This window comes from Octopus bimaculoides, chromosome 6 (assembly GCF_046866305.1).
Source record: "Octopus bimaculoides isolate indiv1 chromosome 6, ASM4686630v1, whole genome shotgun sequence".
Taxonomy (NCBI): domain Eukaryota; kingdom Metazoa; phylum Mollusca; class Cephalopoda; order Octopoda; family Octopodidae; genus Octopus; species Octopus bimaculoides.
In genome coordinates, this window is record NC_142933.1 from 108,969,591 (window position 1) to 108,987,447 (window position 17,857).

The 17,857-nt window shown below is 37.2% G+C and overlaps 1 protein-coding gene across 2 annotated transcripts in view; it reads left to right on the top strand.

Annotated features, from left to right (window-relative positions):
- The window catches only part of LOC106870450 (THO complex subunit 7 homolog), a 99,918-nt gene extending 84,708 nt beyond the window's left edge, over window positions 1-15,210 (top strand). For both annotated transcript variants that reach the window (XM_014916549.3, XM_014916548.3), the window contains exons 6-8: window positions 6,116-6,182; window positions 8,391-8,460; window positions 15,084-15,210. In XM_014916549.3, coding sequence (XP_014772035.1) covers window positions 6,116-6,182; window positions 8,391-8,460; window positions 15,084-15,118 — 172 coding nt within the window. In that variant the 3' untranslated portion in view covers window positions 15,119-15,210. The remainder of the gene's footprint in view (window positions 1-6,115; window positions 6,183-8,390; window positions 8,461-15,083) is intronic.
- The last annotated feature ends 2,647 nt before the right edge of the window (window positions 15,211-17,857 follow it).

Here is a 17,857-nt window from a genome sequence, read left to right on the forward strand (position 1 = left end):
GTGTTTGTCTATGGACAAGATATCTCAAGAACCGCCAGATGAATTCAGATGAAACTTTCAGGGATGTTTGGCCTCATGACTGGCACGAACTGATTAGATTTTGGGATCGACCCAGTACCAGACAATCTTGCGGGTGGCAAACATAAAAAATTTCATCTTACCTTTGCCAGTATATATATATATATATGCAGTATATATATATATATATATATATATATATATATATATATATATGTAGCAACATTCAAAACTTTGTCTAGCCAAAGAGAACTAATCAAATTTACATTAACAAACCTAATTTGGAAAGTTCAAAACCTAGGTCCTAGATTATCCACATCTGGGTTGTACATTTATTTAATGTTCTTCCTACAGGTAAGATGAAATTTTTTATGTTCACCCCCTGCGAACAACTTTGCCAGTATAAATATAACAGTGAAGCTTTATTATCGCGTCATATATTATCGACTGCTATTTCCAGTAAATATTGGTGCATTGTTGTACCACTATCTTGTATTTATACTTTAACCTGATGGTGCTTTGTGTTACTGAGAAGTAATACTACTGTCTGGCACTATTTCATAATTTTTTATTTATATATATATATATATATATATATATATATATATATATACACACACACACACACACACACACACGGGCTTCTTTCAGTTTCTATCTAACAAATTCACTCACAAGGTTTTAGTCAGCTCAGAGCTATACTGGAAGGCACTTGCCCAAGATACCATGCATTGGGACTGAACCAAGAACCATGTGGTTGGGAAGCAAACTGCTTACCATGCAGCCATGCATATTTTCAACAGAAGAGATTTAACCTGATATCTTCTGAAACAATGTCTTTATTTCGTTAGAACCAAGTTTGATACATTGCCACATATTGAGTATACACACCATTTATTATTTATTCTTCTGTGCTGTGCTTTAATTAGTTACTGCGGATATAATGCTAAGTGAACAGGTCATGTTCATATTGTAAAATACTTTGATTTTAGCAGTAATTAAAATAGATAATGAAGCAACTACATAATTTGCTATGGTAGTATATTTTTCCTAAATTTGCGAAATATTGAAGAACATCACTTTTTTTACCGTTATTGGACCATCTGCTTTTCCCTTCTGATATGGGTTTGATAGAGCTGTTGTACATCATGTCACAACTTGTCTCAATCTAATTTTAGTTCTTCTCTCTTCAATTACAACTTTTCTCACATGCAATTGCTTCCTTCCATTCCCTCATCCTTCCTCATTTACTGGTATTTTGCATTGGCAGAGCTTGCTTCCCAACATTCAAATCTCCACTCAAGCATGGTTGAATGGTTAAGACGGTTGCTGCCTAACCACATGGTTCTGGGTTCTTCTACGATATAGCCTTGCACCAAACAAAGCCTTGTGAGAGGATTTGGTAGAAAGTATCTGAAAGAAACTCTGTCATATCAGTCTGACCAATACTTTGGAGTATCTTAATTCTTGGATTATCTTAAAGCCTGGATATTGTTGGATTACCATTTCAGAAATGTGGTGGCTCTTCACATTTCATTGTGTGTGTGTGTGTGTGTTCTGAACCCACTCAGCTGAATGCCCTTCCTAACGCCAACCACTCAGCAGAGTTGACTCGGTGCTTTTTACATGGTACAAGCACAGGTGAGATCAGTTTTGGCAAGGTTTTTACAGCTGGATGCCTTTTCGAACACCAGCAACTTTACAGTGGACTAGGTGCCTTTAGGTGGCCCCTGCACTGACAGGGTTACCAAGTACTTGCAAAACAAAAAAAAATTATTTAAATTTTGCTGGGCACAAGGCCAGTTTCTGGAAAGGTCTTCATATACATTATTTACATTTGACAGATATTTGTTCTCATCTTGTTTGTTGTTAACACATTTCTCCAGCCTTCATCAGGTATCTTGGGGAAATTTTGAACCTGGGTTCTCATTCCTAAGGTATTTTTCAATGTTGTTATTATTATTATTATTATTATTATTATTATTATTATTATTATTATTATTATTATTATTCAGGTCACTGCCATGCGCCCGTGGGCATATGGCACAGTGGTGAAGAGCTCGGGCTACTAAGCCCAAGATTCCGAGTTCGATTCCAAGCAGTGACCATAATAATAATAATAATAACAACAACATCGAAAAATACCTTAGGAATGAGAACCCAGGTTTGAAATTTCCCCAAGACACCTGATGAAGGCTGGAGAGTATATCAGCCAAAACGTTGTATTAACAACAAACAAGATGAGGATAAATATCCATCAAATGTAAATAATGTACATAATTCCTCATCTCTTAGATATAGAAGGTCTTAATATATTTGAAGGAGGCAACCATAATACATTACTAGTTTTTTGTTTATTGATATTGGAGGCATCTAAAAGTACAGAAAACACCATAAATTGTTTTAGTCAAGGACTTTACTATTTTTAAGCCAATCATTACCTTTTTAAATAAAGTAATGGAAAGGCTTTCAGAAATCAATGTCTTTTGGCAAAAGGCAAGAAAAAATACACAGAGAAAAAAACATTGTTGGAAAATTGCCATTAACGGTGTGAAGGTTAGAAAGTGTTTCTATGAATCAGTAAAAATTAATTGAAAATATGTTGATTTTTGGAAAGCCAAAGCAACATACATTTATTATTGCAGATATATATTTGTGTCTGTGTGTATCATTAAATATGTGAAGGTGTGTGCCTCAGCGGTTAGAGTGTTCAACTCACAATCATCAGGTTGTGAGTTTGATTCCCGATAGCACATTTTGTCCTTAAGCAAGACGCTTTATTTTACAAGCATTCCAGTTCACTCAGCTGGCAAAAGTGAGTTGAACCTGTGTTCCTTTCTCATGCTGAATCTTCCCTGAGAACTATGTTAAGGATATGCATGTCTGTGGAGAGCTCAGCCACTTGCCCATTAATTTCATGAGTGGGCTGTTCTGTTGATCGGATCAACTGGAACCATCATCATCGTGCCAGTTATTCTATCAACACCAAATTGATGTATGATGAAGTTAACCATTCACATACTTCAACCAACTCAGTGACGGCCATCATGTGTGTGTGTGTGTTGTTATTATTGTTGTTGTTATTGTTATTATTATTATTATTATTATTATTATTATTATTATTATTATTGCTGTAGAGAGAGAGGAGTCAAAGTATGAGAGAAGGGTCCTTCATTGATAGAAAACTTTGCCAACAGAATTATTTCCCTTAGACAAGGTGACATTCCATTTGCTGTGCGTAATAAATTTACCCATCAGTAATGATCATAACACACACACACACACACACACACACACACACACACACAGACAAATATTCTTTTCTACTCTCGGCACAAGGCCCAAAATTTTTGGAGAGGAAGCCAGTCGATTAGATCGCCCCCAGTACACAACTGGTACTTAATTTATTGACCCTGAAAAGATGAAAGGCAAAGTCGGCCTTGGCAGAATTTGAACTCAGAACGTAAAGACAAACGAAATACTGCTAAGTATTTCACCCGGCGTGCTAACGTTTCTGCCAGCTCCCCCCCGCCTTACACGCACACAAATATTGTATATGCTATGTATGCAGTCTTGCAAATTCCAACATATTCAGTTGTCCTTTTTAACCCTTTTGATACATTCCTGCTTCAAAGGAACCGAAATGTTCCATCAAGGTTTTATGTCAATTTATGTTTCAAACACCAAATTAATAACGACGTCATCACAATCCTCATTTAACATCCGCCATCCACTTTCCATGCTGGCAGGAGTTGGATGGTTTGAGTGGAGCTGGTTAGGCCGGGAGCCTGCACCAGGCTCCAGTTGTCTGTTTTGGCATGGCTTCTATGGTCAGATGCCCTTCCTAATACCAACTACTTTACAGAGTGTACCAACTGCCTTTCATATGGCAAAAGAAATTGTGTCGCAGTGTACCTGTATGTTGTGATCCTGAATTGAGCAGGGGGCATATGGCCCATGGTCCCAGCCTTGGATGAACCTTGAAGCTAATGTTCAAGTCGTTTGGGCAATGTTGGCGATATATTTTCCACAGCGTGCAAATGATGTACCGCTATATGCATATGTGTATATGTATATATATGCATATATACATATACATTTTGTAGGTAATATAATTTTTAATCTTCGGATTTTTTCAATATGCTAAGCCACTGGTTTTAATTGATTAATATCAATTTCTACCCTCATTATTTAATATATCATCATCATCATTTAACATCCGCTTTCCATGCTGGCATGGGTTGGACGGTTTGACTGGGGACTAGTGAGCCAGATGGCTGCACCAGGCTCCAATCTGATCTGGCAGAGTTTCTACAGCTGGATGCCCTTCCTAACGCCAACTACTCCAAGAGTATAGTGCGTGCTTTTACATGCCACCGGCACGAGGGGCAGTCAAGCGGTACTAGCAACAGCCACACTCAAATGGTGTTTTCCACATACCACCGGCACAAGTGCCTGTAAGGCAACACTGGTAACGATCACGCTCGAATGGTACTTTTTATGTGCCATATATATATATATATATATCCATAGCCATCCAACAGACTTTTTTCAGTTTCTCTACCAAATCCATTCACAGGGAAGTATTGCTCTTCACTGTACATATGACCTCAGATCTTGTACAGAATTATGGCATTATGCTTGTATTCGTTTCAGTCATTTTGACTGCGGCCATGCTGGAGCACCACCTTTAGTCGAACAAATCGAGCCCAGGACTTATTCTTTTTGTTAGCCTAGTACTTATCCTATTGATTTCTTTTGCCGAACTGCTAAGTCACGGGGACATAAACACACCAACATCGGTTGTCAAGCAATGGTGGGGAGCAAACACAAACACACACACACACACGCACACATATATATATATGATGGGCTTCTTTCAGTTTCCATCTACCAAATCCACTCGTAAGGCAAGTAATTTTTATTTTGTTCGTTTAGTGTTAAGCAATCTCCCCTTAAATAGCTACAGAAGGATTTGGATCTAGACAACGCTTGTGATGAGGCATTTATGTAGCGTAATGCCCTTAATAGAACTAACAGTATACTGGAACTCGTTAATCTGTTGTACATATTTTCCTGTCTAGTTAGACTCATTCGGAGACATTGTACTGTCGTTGATGAAATACAAAATAGCTACCTGCTGCCTGTTCATTACCAAATAATCCCTGTAATCTTTTTGTGTTTGGTATGTCACCATCAAAAGATTTATCTTAATATATACTAAGAGCAAGTCTGCCTGGCAAATTGCATCCCTCTCCTGGCTATTAAACCATACAAGCTAGGAAGAGTTAGATAGGGGGGATAACTCAACTGCAATTCAAAACTGGACGCTGCTCATCTCTTGCACCTAATAGTTACATGTATAAAGGCACATCATCTCTTGTACCTAATATCAATACTATAAGTATATGGGCAACTTTTTTCAAGAAGTGGGACACTTGAGACATGGTTTAACATCAAGCAGGCTTCACTACTAAAAAATTTCAAGGAATTTTTCATATGGAAATGCCTTTCAGGAAGTCCCACAGGCCTTCAGTTGCCCATGACTTTTTTAATATATTTAATCATTTTACTCTTGCATGTGTGTGTGTGTGTGTGTGTGTGTGTGGTTGGCTCTGGATTATAATAGAAGACAGTTGCCCAAGGTACCATGCAATGGAACTGAACCCGAAACCACATGATTGGTAATCAGACTTCTGAACCGCACACTCATTGATGAGGTTGCAGATGACAAGAAAAGGTCTTTGACAAATCTAACTGATTGAATGATTGATTGAACAATTAATCAAACAGATGATTAATTAATTGGTTAAATGGTTAACCAATTGACAAATAAAGAAGTGAAATAGAACCAGTGTGTGTGTGTTTATTATTAGCATAATGACCCTCTCAAGATACAACAGTAGCTATATATATATATGTGTAAGGCATAATATGTCGTATGTGTTTGTAAATTGTTATAATTGTCCTTTTAGTAAATAAATAAATTGACATAATATAATGTCTATAAGTTATTGAATACCACCTATTAATCCTCTCCACTTTCTTATTGCTATATATATATATAAAATGATGATATATAATTTTAATTTTACAGACAGCTACAAGAGTTGGATAAAGAGCTGGTGAAATTGAAAAATCACAAGAATCAAATACAAGAGAAAGTAAGTAAAGCTATCTTTTCCATTAGTAAGTTATTTACCATTTTGATTCCATGGTGCAAACCAGTGTGTAATCTATAAAATTACATTTTAATTCTGTAAATTATCTTCTTCAATTCTATTTAGTAAGCAAACAAAAAAAAAAATCAAATTGGTTGGATCTTTTATGGCACAAAACACTTTGATTTGTAAATTCTACAACTGTGTATGATTCTGATTTTTGGGGCATTCAAATTAGGGGCCTGAGCTGAATTGGAAGATTTCATTAAATTTGGCACCACATTTAACCTCTACTGTCTCAAGAATGAGACATTTTCTACTTCTGAAATGTCATTCATGCAATCTACTCCAAGAACACATTACAATTAAATAATAATGAAAGATTCTGGATGTTCAATTTGTTTTCCAGGAGAAAGTGAGAAAAATAATTTTGAAATGTAAGGTTTTTGAGGATTTTGTCTCCATGCAAAACAGGTTCAGATATTTCAGAGAATAACATTCCAAATGTAGATACATACATGTACTATACTACCAAAATTCAGAATTATTAATTATTAAGGCCCAAGATTGAAATCCACATACACAGACGATTTCTGTTAGAAAAAATTTCAAGCAATCTGAAAGGCTCCACTTTTCAAGTCTGGTTCCATTTCAGCTGGAATGCTTCATTAGTCTTAATGAATAATGAATCACCTGTACACAGGAGATTCGTTATACAAGGCCTGATCAAAAAGTATCAGGACTAGGGCTAGAAAAAGAAAACTATAACGCATAGAAATTCGACATTTAATCTCCTTCGAAGTAGACCCCTTCTGAAGCCACACATTTTATCCAATGTCATTTCGATTGATGGAAGCATTTCTGAAACTCCTTTTAAGGGATAGTGAGCAGCTCCCTTGTCACATTCTCTTGAGTTTCTTTGATGTCTTAAAATCTAGTTAGGGTCTTCTACTGCAAAGACTGAGCCTTGGTTTCTCAGTCATGGCCATAGACTGAGAAAATGGTCACCGGCTATGACCCTTTTCAAAAAGTTTCCCTCTTCCTTGACACAAGGAGATCCTGCACAGCTGAATCCTTTTTTTCTTTTTGAGATGACCACACTCTACACACTTTACTTCCAAGCACTGCTACAAACAATAAAAGTGAGTGAGAAGAACATTATAACAGTGCGCATGCACAACAGAGTCCAAGGTGCATCTGTGCCAAGCAGCCTCACTGCTTATTTTAGCTCCATTACCATGGTAAGGTAGTGGGTAGCGATTTTCTTCACTACTTCACTACGAGTCCCGGGCTCAGCTGGCTCCGGCTGACAGTATCCGATATGGGCCCCTATCCAGGGTTACAGAAAGGAGACAACCTTCAAAGAAATCCGCAGTGGAGCCCCGTAGGCGGTTTAGTGTTCGACTTGACACTCTTCCAGCAGCTCCTGCAACCAAGCTGGTGCCAAACGCAATGCTCTGCACTCCTTTGGACTACGTCAGCATGATGATTGGGCTATCCAGGATTTTCATACATCTAGCCCAGGCCTGCGCAAAACTGGAGAGGACATGAAATGTAAAAACCAGACTGGATTAGTTTATGCACAACTCCATTGTCTCCCGAGACGAAAGGATGCCAAAAACCATGGTAACAGTTCCAATACTTTTTTTTTTTTTTATCAGACCTTGTATAGTTAATAAGACAGGTACGAAAATCAGCAGAGTCGTCAATAGTTGTGTTCTTGCAATCTTTGCGGCCAAGACATTGAATTGCTGCCCAGGAAATTAATTGTAGAATCAACATATGTTAATTCCGCCGGAGGTTAACTTTGCCTTTCGTCTTTTCGGGGTCGATAAATTAAGTACCAATTGCGTACTGGGATCAATCTAATTGACTCCCCCACCCCACCAAAAATTAAGTTTCAGTGTTGAATCCAAGTTGTCTTCCTCTGTACATAGAGGAGACAGCAGCAAACAACATGGATGTAATCTCAACAGAGATACTGAACTCAAGAGGCTCACTCACTGCTTCACTCACTTGGTACAGTCTCTACATTACCAATCTCTGTGCACTTACCTTTACACTGTTATTCTTTCTGAAGTACCTTCTTACATTATCAATCTCTCTGCAGTACCTTCTGAAATGTGAACCATTTAAAAAGTAAGAAGATAATGGCTCTTCATGATTTATTTTCTTTATTACGTTTCACTTTTTACTTTTATCTGCTTTCAGTTGGACTTAAGACGCAAACAGTTCCATGTTTTAATATCTGCTATTCATGACCTAGAGGGCATTCTTGAAGGTAAATATCTGCTGCCATTCACCAATCGAGGGTACTGACTTCTTAAAATTCTTCTTAATAATGAATAGCTCTAGCGCCTAAGGATTGACTAAATTATGCAGAATGGTAGAAGGATTCGGTATAGTTGTTCTCCATCAAATAGACAAATTTATATTTGGTAGAATTAGCATTTTCTTCTTCTGCTTTCTATTTCTTTAAAAACGTCCAACAAATATGAAAGGATACTGGAGTCAACATCCTTCAGCTGATGCTGGAGAAATGTTTTTAATGATATGTCTGTAGAAAATAGAGTTGAAAATATTTGGGCAATCTTTATATTTCCAGAAGAAATAAAACAGAGACATTAAGAACACTGTCTCACAGTATAAGACGACTATGTCGCAGTAAATAAAAATTAGTTTTGTGATTAAATCATGAAATTGAAATCTTCAATAACAAAAATTTGAAAACCAATTCTGATAAAAGTATATTAAAATTGGAATTTATAAGAATTTTCTAGACAATGTAGACTTTAACAATTGCTTACTTTTAGTAAAAGTTATTCCATACAAATTAATAAGCAGCTTTCTTTATTATAGTAAATAGAGGGAATGGCCAGATTAGCTTCTGATATTTATGTTTTCAATTCAAAATTTTGCTGACACAAAATTAACCCCTTATTCTTCAAAGATCAATAAGGTCAATTGAAATCATCATCACGATTATTATTATCGGTAAGGCAGAGAACTGGCAGAATCATTAGCATGCCAGGCAAAATGCTTCATGGCATTCCATCTGTCTTAACATTCTGAGTTCAAATTTTGCCAAGATCAACTTTGCCTTTCATCCTTTCAGGGTCGATAAGATATGTACCAGTGAAACACGGGGTTGATGTAATCGACTAGTTCCCCCGCCAAAAAAAAAAAATTCAGGCCTTGTGTCTTTAGTAGAAAGGATTATTATTATTATCATTATTGTTCAGTAGTTTTATTTTTATAACATGCTTTCACTTCACTACCGAGTGCAGCTCTGTGCGCCTTGGGTATGTGCTGTGGTTTGCTGAGGTGCTCTTATGGTTACTGTATTGAAAGTGTTTTGCGTAGGATGTGTGCTGTGCCCAGTAGTGCAATTTTCTGTATGTTATATATATATTTGTAAGTCCTGGTGTTTTTGTTATGTATTTGTCTGAATAATTTTTTATTATACCTAAGGCACCTACTATAATAGGAATTGTTTCTGTTTTTAGATTCCACATTCGAGTTACCTCTATTTCCAGGTCTTTGTATTTTGAAAGTTTTTCCATTTCTTTTAGAGAGACGTTGTCATCTGCTGGTATTGATACATCAATTAGAAAGCATTTTTTTCTTCATGATCTTTGACAACTATATCTGGTCTATTTGCCTTAATTTCTCAATCTGTGTGTATTGGCATATCCCAGAGTATGGTTGCTTTCTCGTTTTCTGTGACCTTTTCTGGCGTGTTTATACCATCTTTTTTCTGTTGTTATTCCATAGTGTTGGCATAGCTTTATTATTGTTATTATTATTGGTGGTATGGTCTCATTGGTGACTGGGTCTTAGTTTCAGTTGTACACCTAGCTGATAATATCTAATCTCAAGGCATTTCCTTGCAATTTCATGTCTTTGAATGCAACCAGAATAAGCCCAGGGTGAAGACTCTGCATGGTTTCACAACCAGCTAGAAATGGCAGTTAAGTCTCCCTCAGATTATACTTTACTATCTTAAGAAGGAGAGATGTATTGAATAACGTAATCCTTCTTAATCTAGGGTAAAGTAGCAGCAAAGTGCTTTGTTCATTAGAAGTATAATGCTGGAATGAAGGAAAACAAATATTGCAATGATGAGATGTCAGCTGCTTCAACAAACCAATTTTCCTCTCCATATTCTGAGTATATCCATGTCCACATCCACCAGATTAAGTACTCAGTTTCTCTTTACAGGTTAACCATATTAGTGAAGGCACTTGATTTAGTGGTTAAAATATTCAATTCACAATCATAAGGCCATGAGTTCAATTCCTGGCAGTGCATTGTGTCCTTGAGCGAGACACTCTATTTCATGTTGCTCCAGTCCACTCAGCTGGCCAAAATGAGTTGTACCTGTATTTCAAAGGGCCCAGCCTTGTCATATTCTGTGTCATGCTGAATCTCCATGAGAACCACGTTGATTTCACAAGCAATATGTTCCGTTGACCGAATCAACTGGAACTCTTGTTGTAACCCACAGAGATCCAGTTTCGGGGCGTTTTTTAAACTATATTATTTTGGTTTGACCAGTGGCCCTTAACTCTTTCATTACTGTATTTATTTTGAGATGCTCTGTGTTTCTTTCAATTACTTTAAATATAACAAAGAATTTAGTAAAATAACTTAGTTATCATTCAGCTAGTGTTAGGAACATAAATTCTGACTAAGGTTTGGTGGAAGATTTTAATTCAAAACTTATGAAAACAAGACATTTTGTACTTAGAGCCAGAGCTGGTTTCAGCCGGGTTGGTATCAAAAGGGTTAAGAATTGTTTCTCTATTATATATATTTAACCCTTTTCTTACCATATTTCTGTTGAGATGTTCTGTGTTTCTTTCAATTAATTTTAAATATAACAAAGAATTTAGTAAAATAACTTAGTTATCATTCAGCTAGTGTTAGGAACATAAATTGTGACTTAAGGTTTGGAGGAAGATTTTAGTTCAAAACTTATGAAAACAAGACATTTGTACTTAGAGCCAGAACCGGTTTCAGCCGAGTTGGTAACAAAAGGGTTAACCTTTTGGTGGCATTGTCAGCTCACAAAAAGCAGGAAATCTCAAGCAATTACTGGGTGTTCAGACAAGTCATGATCTTACTTAGAAATAAAATAATCCAGGTTTTTATTTTGTATTTATATTTCAAACACAGTTTTGAAAAAATCTTTGTTGGAATTAGAATATAAGTTAAACACTGTGTTAAGAGACGGGGCAGAAACCCAAAGGAGGCCATGCCAAGATCCGAGATGATTTTGTTGCATTTTCGGTGCAGACATGGTTGTAAGGTTCAGAAGTTTGCTTCTCAAACATGAGATCTAGAGTTCGGTTCCACTGTGCAGCACTTTGGGCAAGTCTCCTCAACTATGGCCCCGGACATAGAAAGCCTTGTGAGTGGAGCCAGAAGACAGAAGCTGAAAGAAGCCTGTACACGTGCATGTCATCATCGTCATTTAACGTCCGCTTTCTATGCTGGCATGGGTTGGACAGTTTGACTAGAACTGGTATGCCAGAGAGGTGCACCAGACTTCTGTGTCTGTTTTGGCATGGTTTTTACGGCTGGATGCCCTTCCTAACGCCAACCACTCCACAGAGTGGACTGAGTGCACTTTATGTGTGTGTATAGAATCGTTGTCGTTTCAACAACCACTTTTCTACGCTCGCGTGGGTCAGATTTGTGTGTTTTATGTTTACGTGTCCCCCTTGTCACGTGATAGTTGTAAGCGAGTGTCACAATCGTACAAGTAGGGTCATTTGTTTCCTATCTTCCATAAAAATATGTCTGCCTGCAGAGAAGATATTACCTTACACGGAAACAGGTGAGGGTCTGACTGTAGAATATCTACCTCTGCAAATTTCAGGCAACCCAAAAAAGCATGGAAAAATGGGTGTTAAAGGCAATATTCCCATAATTTCTTGAAAAATTAAAAATAAGAAAGAGCACTAATTCACACCAAGATGTGAAAAGGGACAGATGCTGGATAAGATAAAATACGAAAATATGGATAATAACCATTACAGTATTAACTTGTTTGATTATTCTAATCAAACAGCATTTGATGAAAGGAGGCACCAAGCTACAAAAAGCTGCGTCTCAGTGAGGCTTGCTTAACACCGATTGTATTTTTAGTGACAGGGAGATAACTCTGTCTGACTCGAATGTTTAGTCCAACGTCTCCCATTTCAAATGATCTCGTATGATGCAACTCCCGCCATCACCTTCTGTACCTCCTAATGTATTGATGTAATTTGTGTTTAATCCGGACATGGTATATTTTACCTCATTCCTTTCTGTAGGAGAGCATCGGTTCAGAAGATCAAAAACTTCTATTTTTTGCTGTGCATCCAACTAATGCACTCTATTTGATAATCCCTCACTTGTCTTTTGTTTTGTGTATCATTTTGAACCATATATTTGTATGTATGTATATGTGTGTGTGTGTATATATATATATATACACACACACACACATAACTGTGGTAGAGCTTAGATTGAAATGCAAAGATAACCATTTATTCACCTGAATCAAAATAGCTCAGCAAGTAGGTCAAAGGTCAGATTAAACATGCACAAACATTAATAAACCATGATTGTTTGTTTGAAAGAGTTTAAAAAAATAAAAACCTTCACTTGCTATGTCTCTATATTTTTATTTTCAATAAAGATTGAGATATTTTTATCTGACGAGGTCAGATTGTGGTTGAAAGACCTGGAGAAATTTAACAAATATTGTTATCAGCAGAAAAGAATAACTCTGTCTTCGTTTGCATAGAAGTGCTAATAATAATAATAATATTAATTTCGCATTTTGGCACAAGGCCGGCAATTTCAGGAGCATGGCTAAGTCGATTATATTGAATCCGGTGTCCAACTCGTACTTAATTTATTGGCGCCTAAAAGAATGAAAGGTAGAGCTAACCATGTCTGTATTTGAGCTCGAAACATAACCTGAAGAAATCTGCTGAGGATTTTGGCCAGCTCACCACCTTCATAATATTAATAATAGTCCTTTCTTCTGTAGGCACAAGGTCTGAAATTTGTGGGAAGGGGCTAGATAATTACATTGACCCCAGTGCGTAACTGGTACTTATTTCATCAACCCCAAATGGATAAATGGCAAAGTTGACCTTGGTGAGGTTTGAACCCAGAACGTATGAAATGTCAATAAGCAGTTTTGCCCAGTATGCTACTGATTCTGCCACTACATCTTCTTAATAATAATTCTGCCAGTTTTCTTAACTTTTAATGATCAAGTTGATTCTCCACGTGTCTGTGTGTAATCCTGCATCTTACCATTTAAAACCAGTTTTACATGTTGGCATGAGTCAGATAAGTGTAGAGTATGGTAGGTTGCCAGTTATCTTAATCCTGTTTCATCTGGGAAGCCTTACATCCCAACTTTAAACACAGCCAACTTCCACTGTCAGAACAGAAATAGCAACCAAATCTCCCTCAAATCACACCCTTTCTGCCTCTATAGAAGTAGAAAGGCAGATAAACCTAAGTAGGCTTAATGCTTATATTCACAAGATACAGAATAAAGAAAGGAGTTATGTCTTATGCTGACAACTATTTCAAGAGAATCACGACTTGTGCTGTAACTATGTTTATACATAATAAAAAACCATGATGTCCTGGGCCTATGAAGTAAGACAAGTTCTAAGGATTCCACCCTCATCCAAAGAATATGGCTAAAGATGTATTTCATTGCAGTGTTTACAAATATGAAAAAACAACATTCGAGCGTGGTCGTTGCCAGTGCCACCTGACTGGCTCCCATGCAGGTAGCACGTAAAAAACACCTTTTGAGCATGGTCGTTGCCAGAACTACCTGATTGGCCCTCGTGCCGGTGGCACTCACTACACTCTCTGAGTGGTTGGCATTAGGAAGGGCATTTTTGCCAGATCAGATTGAGCCTGGTGCAGCCATCTGGCTCACCAGTTCTCAGTCAAACCGTCCAACCCATGCCAGCAAGGAAAGTGGACGTTAAACGACGACAATGAAAGGTTCAAAGTGGATAGAGTGCTGGTGGTGGTGAGGACAAAAGTAGAGGGGGAAAAAGGGAATCCTTGGGAGAGGGGTAGGGTAACTAAAGAAGAATCAGTACTATGAAAACCAGAGGAGAGGAAGATTAGGCATATTATAAGGGCAGGTGAAAAGAAGGTGGTCTGCCTTGCAGGGAAGCAGTAAGTGGTAATAAAAATTTTAGGTAATGAGAAAAGGTCCTTGTAGAACTTGTGCTGTTATATGAAAATTACTTTAGAGAAGTGAATTAATGGGAAGAGCTTGTTATGGTGTAATAAATATATCAACTCACAGCAACCCAAGCTATGTAGGGAGTTCCACTACAAACTGGGGATCAGGACAGATTATAGAGTGGTTTGTGGTGGACATCCCTCCATTGTAAATAGGTAAGCATGTAGATTGTGTTGCTATATAACACCACAACAAGCTCTTCCCTTAATTCGTTTCTCTGATGTAATTTTCATAAGTTTTACAAAGACCTTTTCTCATTGCCTAAAATCTTCCCTGTGAGGCAGACTGCCAGGTTTTCACTTGCTCTTATAATAAACCTAATCTTCCTTTTCTCTGGTTTTCATCAATTGAGGTCTTGGTTGGATTTTAAGTATCTGACCTGTCTGAGCAAATTCAGTTCTTATCTATCCTACTCTTATGCCAGCCAGCTCTCCAATAACTTTAGACACACATACACAGAAGAGGAAAGAAGGAAGGAATGTTCATGTACTGTTGTATTGTATTGACTGTAGGAAGGTTTATTTTTCTATCTCAAATCTGTGTTTGATATTATTTATATTAAAAAGGGCAACTGTTTAATTTAAAATTAACACACACACACACATGTAATTTTTCTTTTTCAGATGATGAAAAGAAAGAAGACATGGAGACTAATTAATTCTTTAAAGATTTCCTGTTACCTGTTCAAGTCTTTTTTTTTTAATGTCTGCTTTTATATTGAAATAAACATTAAATGAAATTTTTATTATACATTCTACTTTGTTACATTGAAATGTTTGATCAGCACCAGGATATAAAACTGTTAATGACTTACAGTTGTGGTAGTTTTAGTGTTTATTCCCTCCAGGTTAGAATTTTCCACAGCACAGCACCTGACTGGTGTAACAGATCTACAGGGCATTCAGGCTAAATTTGGCAGTTTGCATTATAAGCAAAAGAAAACACAATATCTCATCCAAGAATAACAAAACTAAATTATGTCTGGAAGAGAACGGTTTACTCAAAGTAGCTGCCCACAGCTGACACCATGGCCTCAAGATGGCTCTGGAATGTAGTGCATGCATTCGTCATTGTGTCTCTGGGAAGATCTTCAAACCCCTCCTTGATCTCGGCCACCAGCTTAACGATTAGTGTCTTTCTCAACTGCACCCCACATATAGTAATCCATGGGATTACGATCGGAGGGGGGGGGGGAATTAGACAGCCAGAAATTGGGTCTGGTGAAGTTGTAGAAATTCTCCAATAACCACTTCTGACTTTTTCTGGAAGTATGGCAAGGAACCAAATCCTGCTACCACACATACGGACTTCCAGCAGCAGCTTCACATAGCCATCTGAACTGAGCCTAAGGCCCTGTTCAAGTCTTGGGGTAGCATGTCATCATTAACTGGAGACACACCCAAAGACCATCACAGTCTGGGGAAACTTGGTCTTCATAATTTCCATGTCATGTCTTACAGTCTTTGCAGTGTTCACAAATCCTCACTTTTTTCTTTCATTGAACAACAGCCATAATATCAGCATTTTGACACCCTGCATGAATTATCATGATACAAGTAACTCTTTTCCAATACTTAGATGGCTTCCAGTCTACCATGTCAACTAACGCTTTTTAATCTTAATGCTCTCCAACGCTGTTGACTGTTCCTGAAAAATAAGGAGACATTAAAAAAAAAATGGTTAAATTTAGCCCAAACGTCTTTCATCAAAAGTGAAAATGAAAGATTATATAACTAGTGCTTTATGCTTTAAATTCACAGCATTTTCTATCATATTAAAGTATTAATGATAAACTCCTGTGGTATAAAAATAATTTGTCATGCTATTGAAAGGGGAAAGTGTCTGTACGATAGAGAGAGAGAGTCATGTAATGAACGACAAAGCTGAAGCTAATTTAGAGAGAGAATTAAAATTGTTAATCAAGACAAAAATATGCTAAGAATATATTACACAAGCCAGAATTAGAAAACAGGTTAGAAGAAAAAAAACATGACCGGAGAGAATAGACAGGATTTCCTGGAGATTAATCAAAGAATTCTGAAAGAAATGACATGATATTATTAATGAGTAAAGAGATGTTTTATGGCTGACAATGGACCATGGAATGCTCATGTGGTACTGCCAGTATATAGGAAAATGCCTAAATACTGAAAAATATCTATATAAAATAGGCACAGAATGTGGCTGTGTGGTAAAAAGCTTGCTTCCCAATCACATAGTTCTGGGTTCAGTCCCACATCATGGCATCTTAGGCAAGCCTTGGGCCAACAAAAACCTTGTGAGTGGAACTGGTAGATGGAAACTGAAAGAAGCTCATTGTATGTATATAGATATGTGTGTGTGTGTGTCTTTGTCCTCCACCACCACTTGACAACTGGTGTTGTGTTTATTTCCCCCGTAACTTAGTGATTCAGCAAAAGAAACTGATAGAGTAAGTACCAGGCTTTAAAAAAAGAGAGCAAGTACTGGGGTCAATTTATTCAACTAAAAATTTTTCAAGGCACTGTTCCAGCATGGCCACCATTTCCTAACTGAATCAAATAAAAAGTAAAGAATGAATTTTTTTCTTTTTTTTTATATAATTTTGGTTTTCGTCAGTTTTTCTATTCCCCTGCCTGTTGGCAGCAAGTTTTAGATCTCCATTCGACCCCAAACACATACACTGTTGACACAACTGGTTAATGCTGATAATTAAATATTCAACCATAACGAAAGTTTTTCTTGTTAGCTTAGCAGACTAGAGCAAAGTAGAGTAATACGTGTTGCCAAGGAGCACAGCACAAAAGTGTTATCTTTTGTTTGTTTCAGTAGTTAGACTGTGGCCATGCTGGGGCACCACCTTGAAGAATTTTTAGTCAGATCAATCAATCCCAGTACTTGTTTTTTTAAAGCCTGGTACTTGTTCTTTTGGGTCCTTTTGCCAAACCACTCAGTTACAGGAACATAAACGCACCAACACTGGTTGTCAAGTAGTGGTAGGGGACAGACAGACATAAATATATATATATATATATATATATACACACACACACACATACAGATGCTGGGCTTCTTTCAGTTTCCATCTACTAAATCCATTTACAGGGCTTTGGTTGGCCTGAGGCTATAGTAGAAGACGCTTGCGCAAGGTGTCACACAGTATGATTGAACCTGGAACCATGTGGTTGGGAAGCAAACTTCTTACCACAAAGCCATGCCTATTAGGGAGAAAATAGTTTTGTCACATGACCAAGCTGTTATAGTAACCCTGTACATTAAAGCAACAAAGCAAAGTACCTCATAGCAGCCAAATGAAGTACAAATAGTTCTTCATTTGTTTGTTTTGTCATTAAATCAAATTTCTGCTGTGGTGTATCTCTGTATTTAAGAAAGAGCAAACAAAATAAGACATTAAATC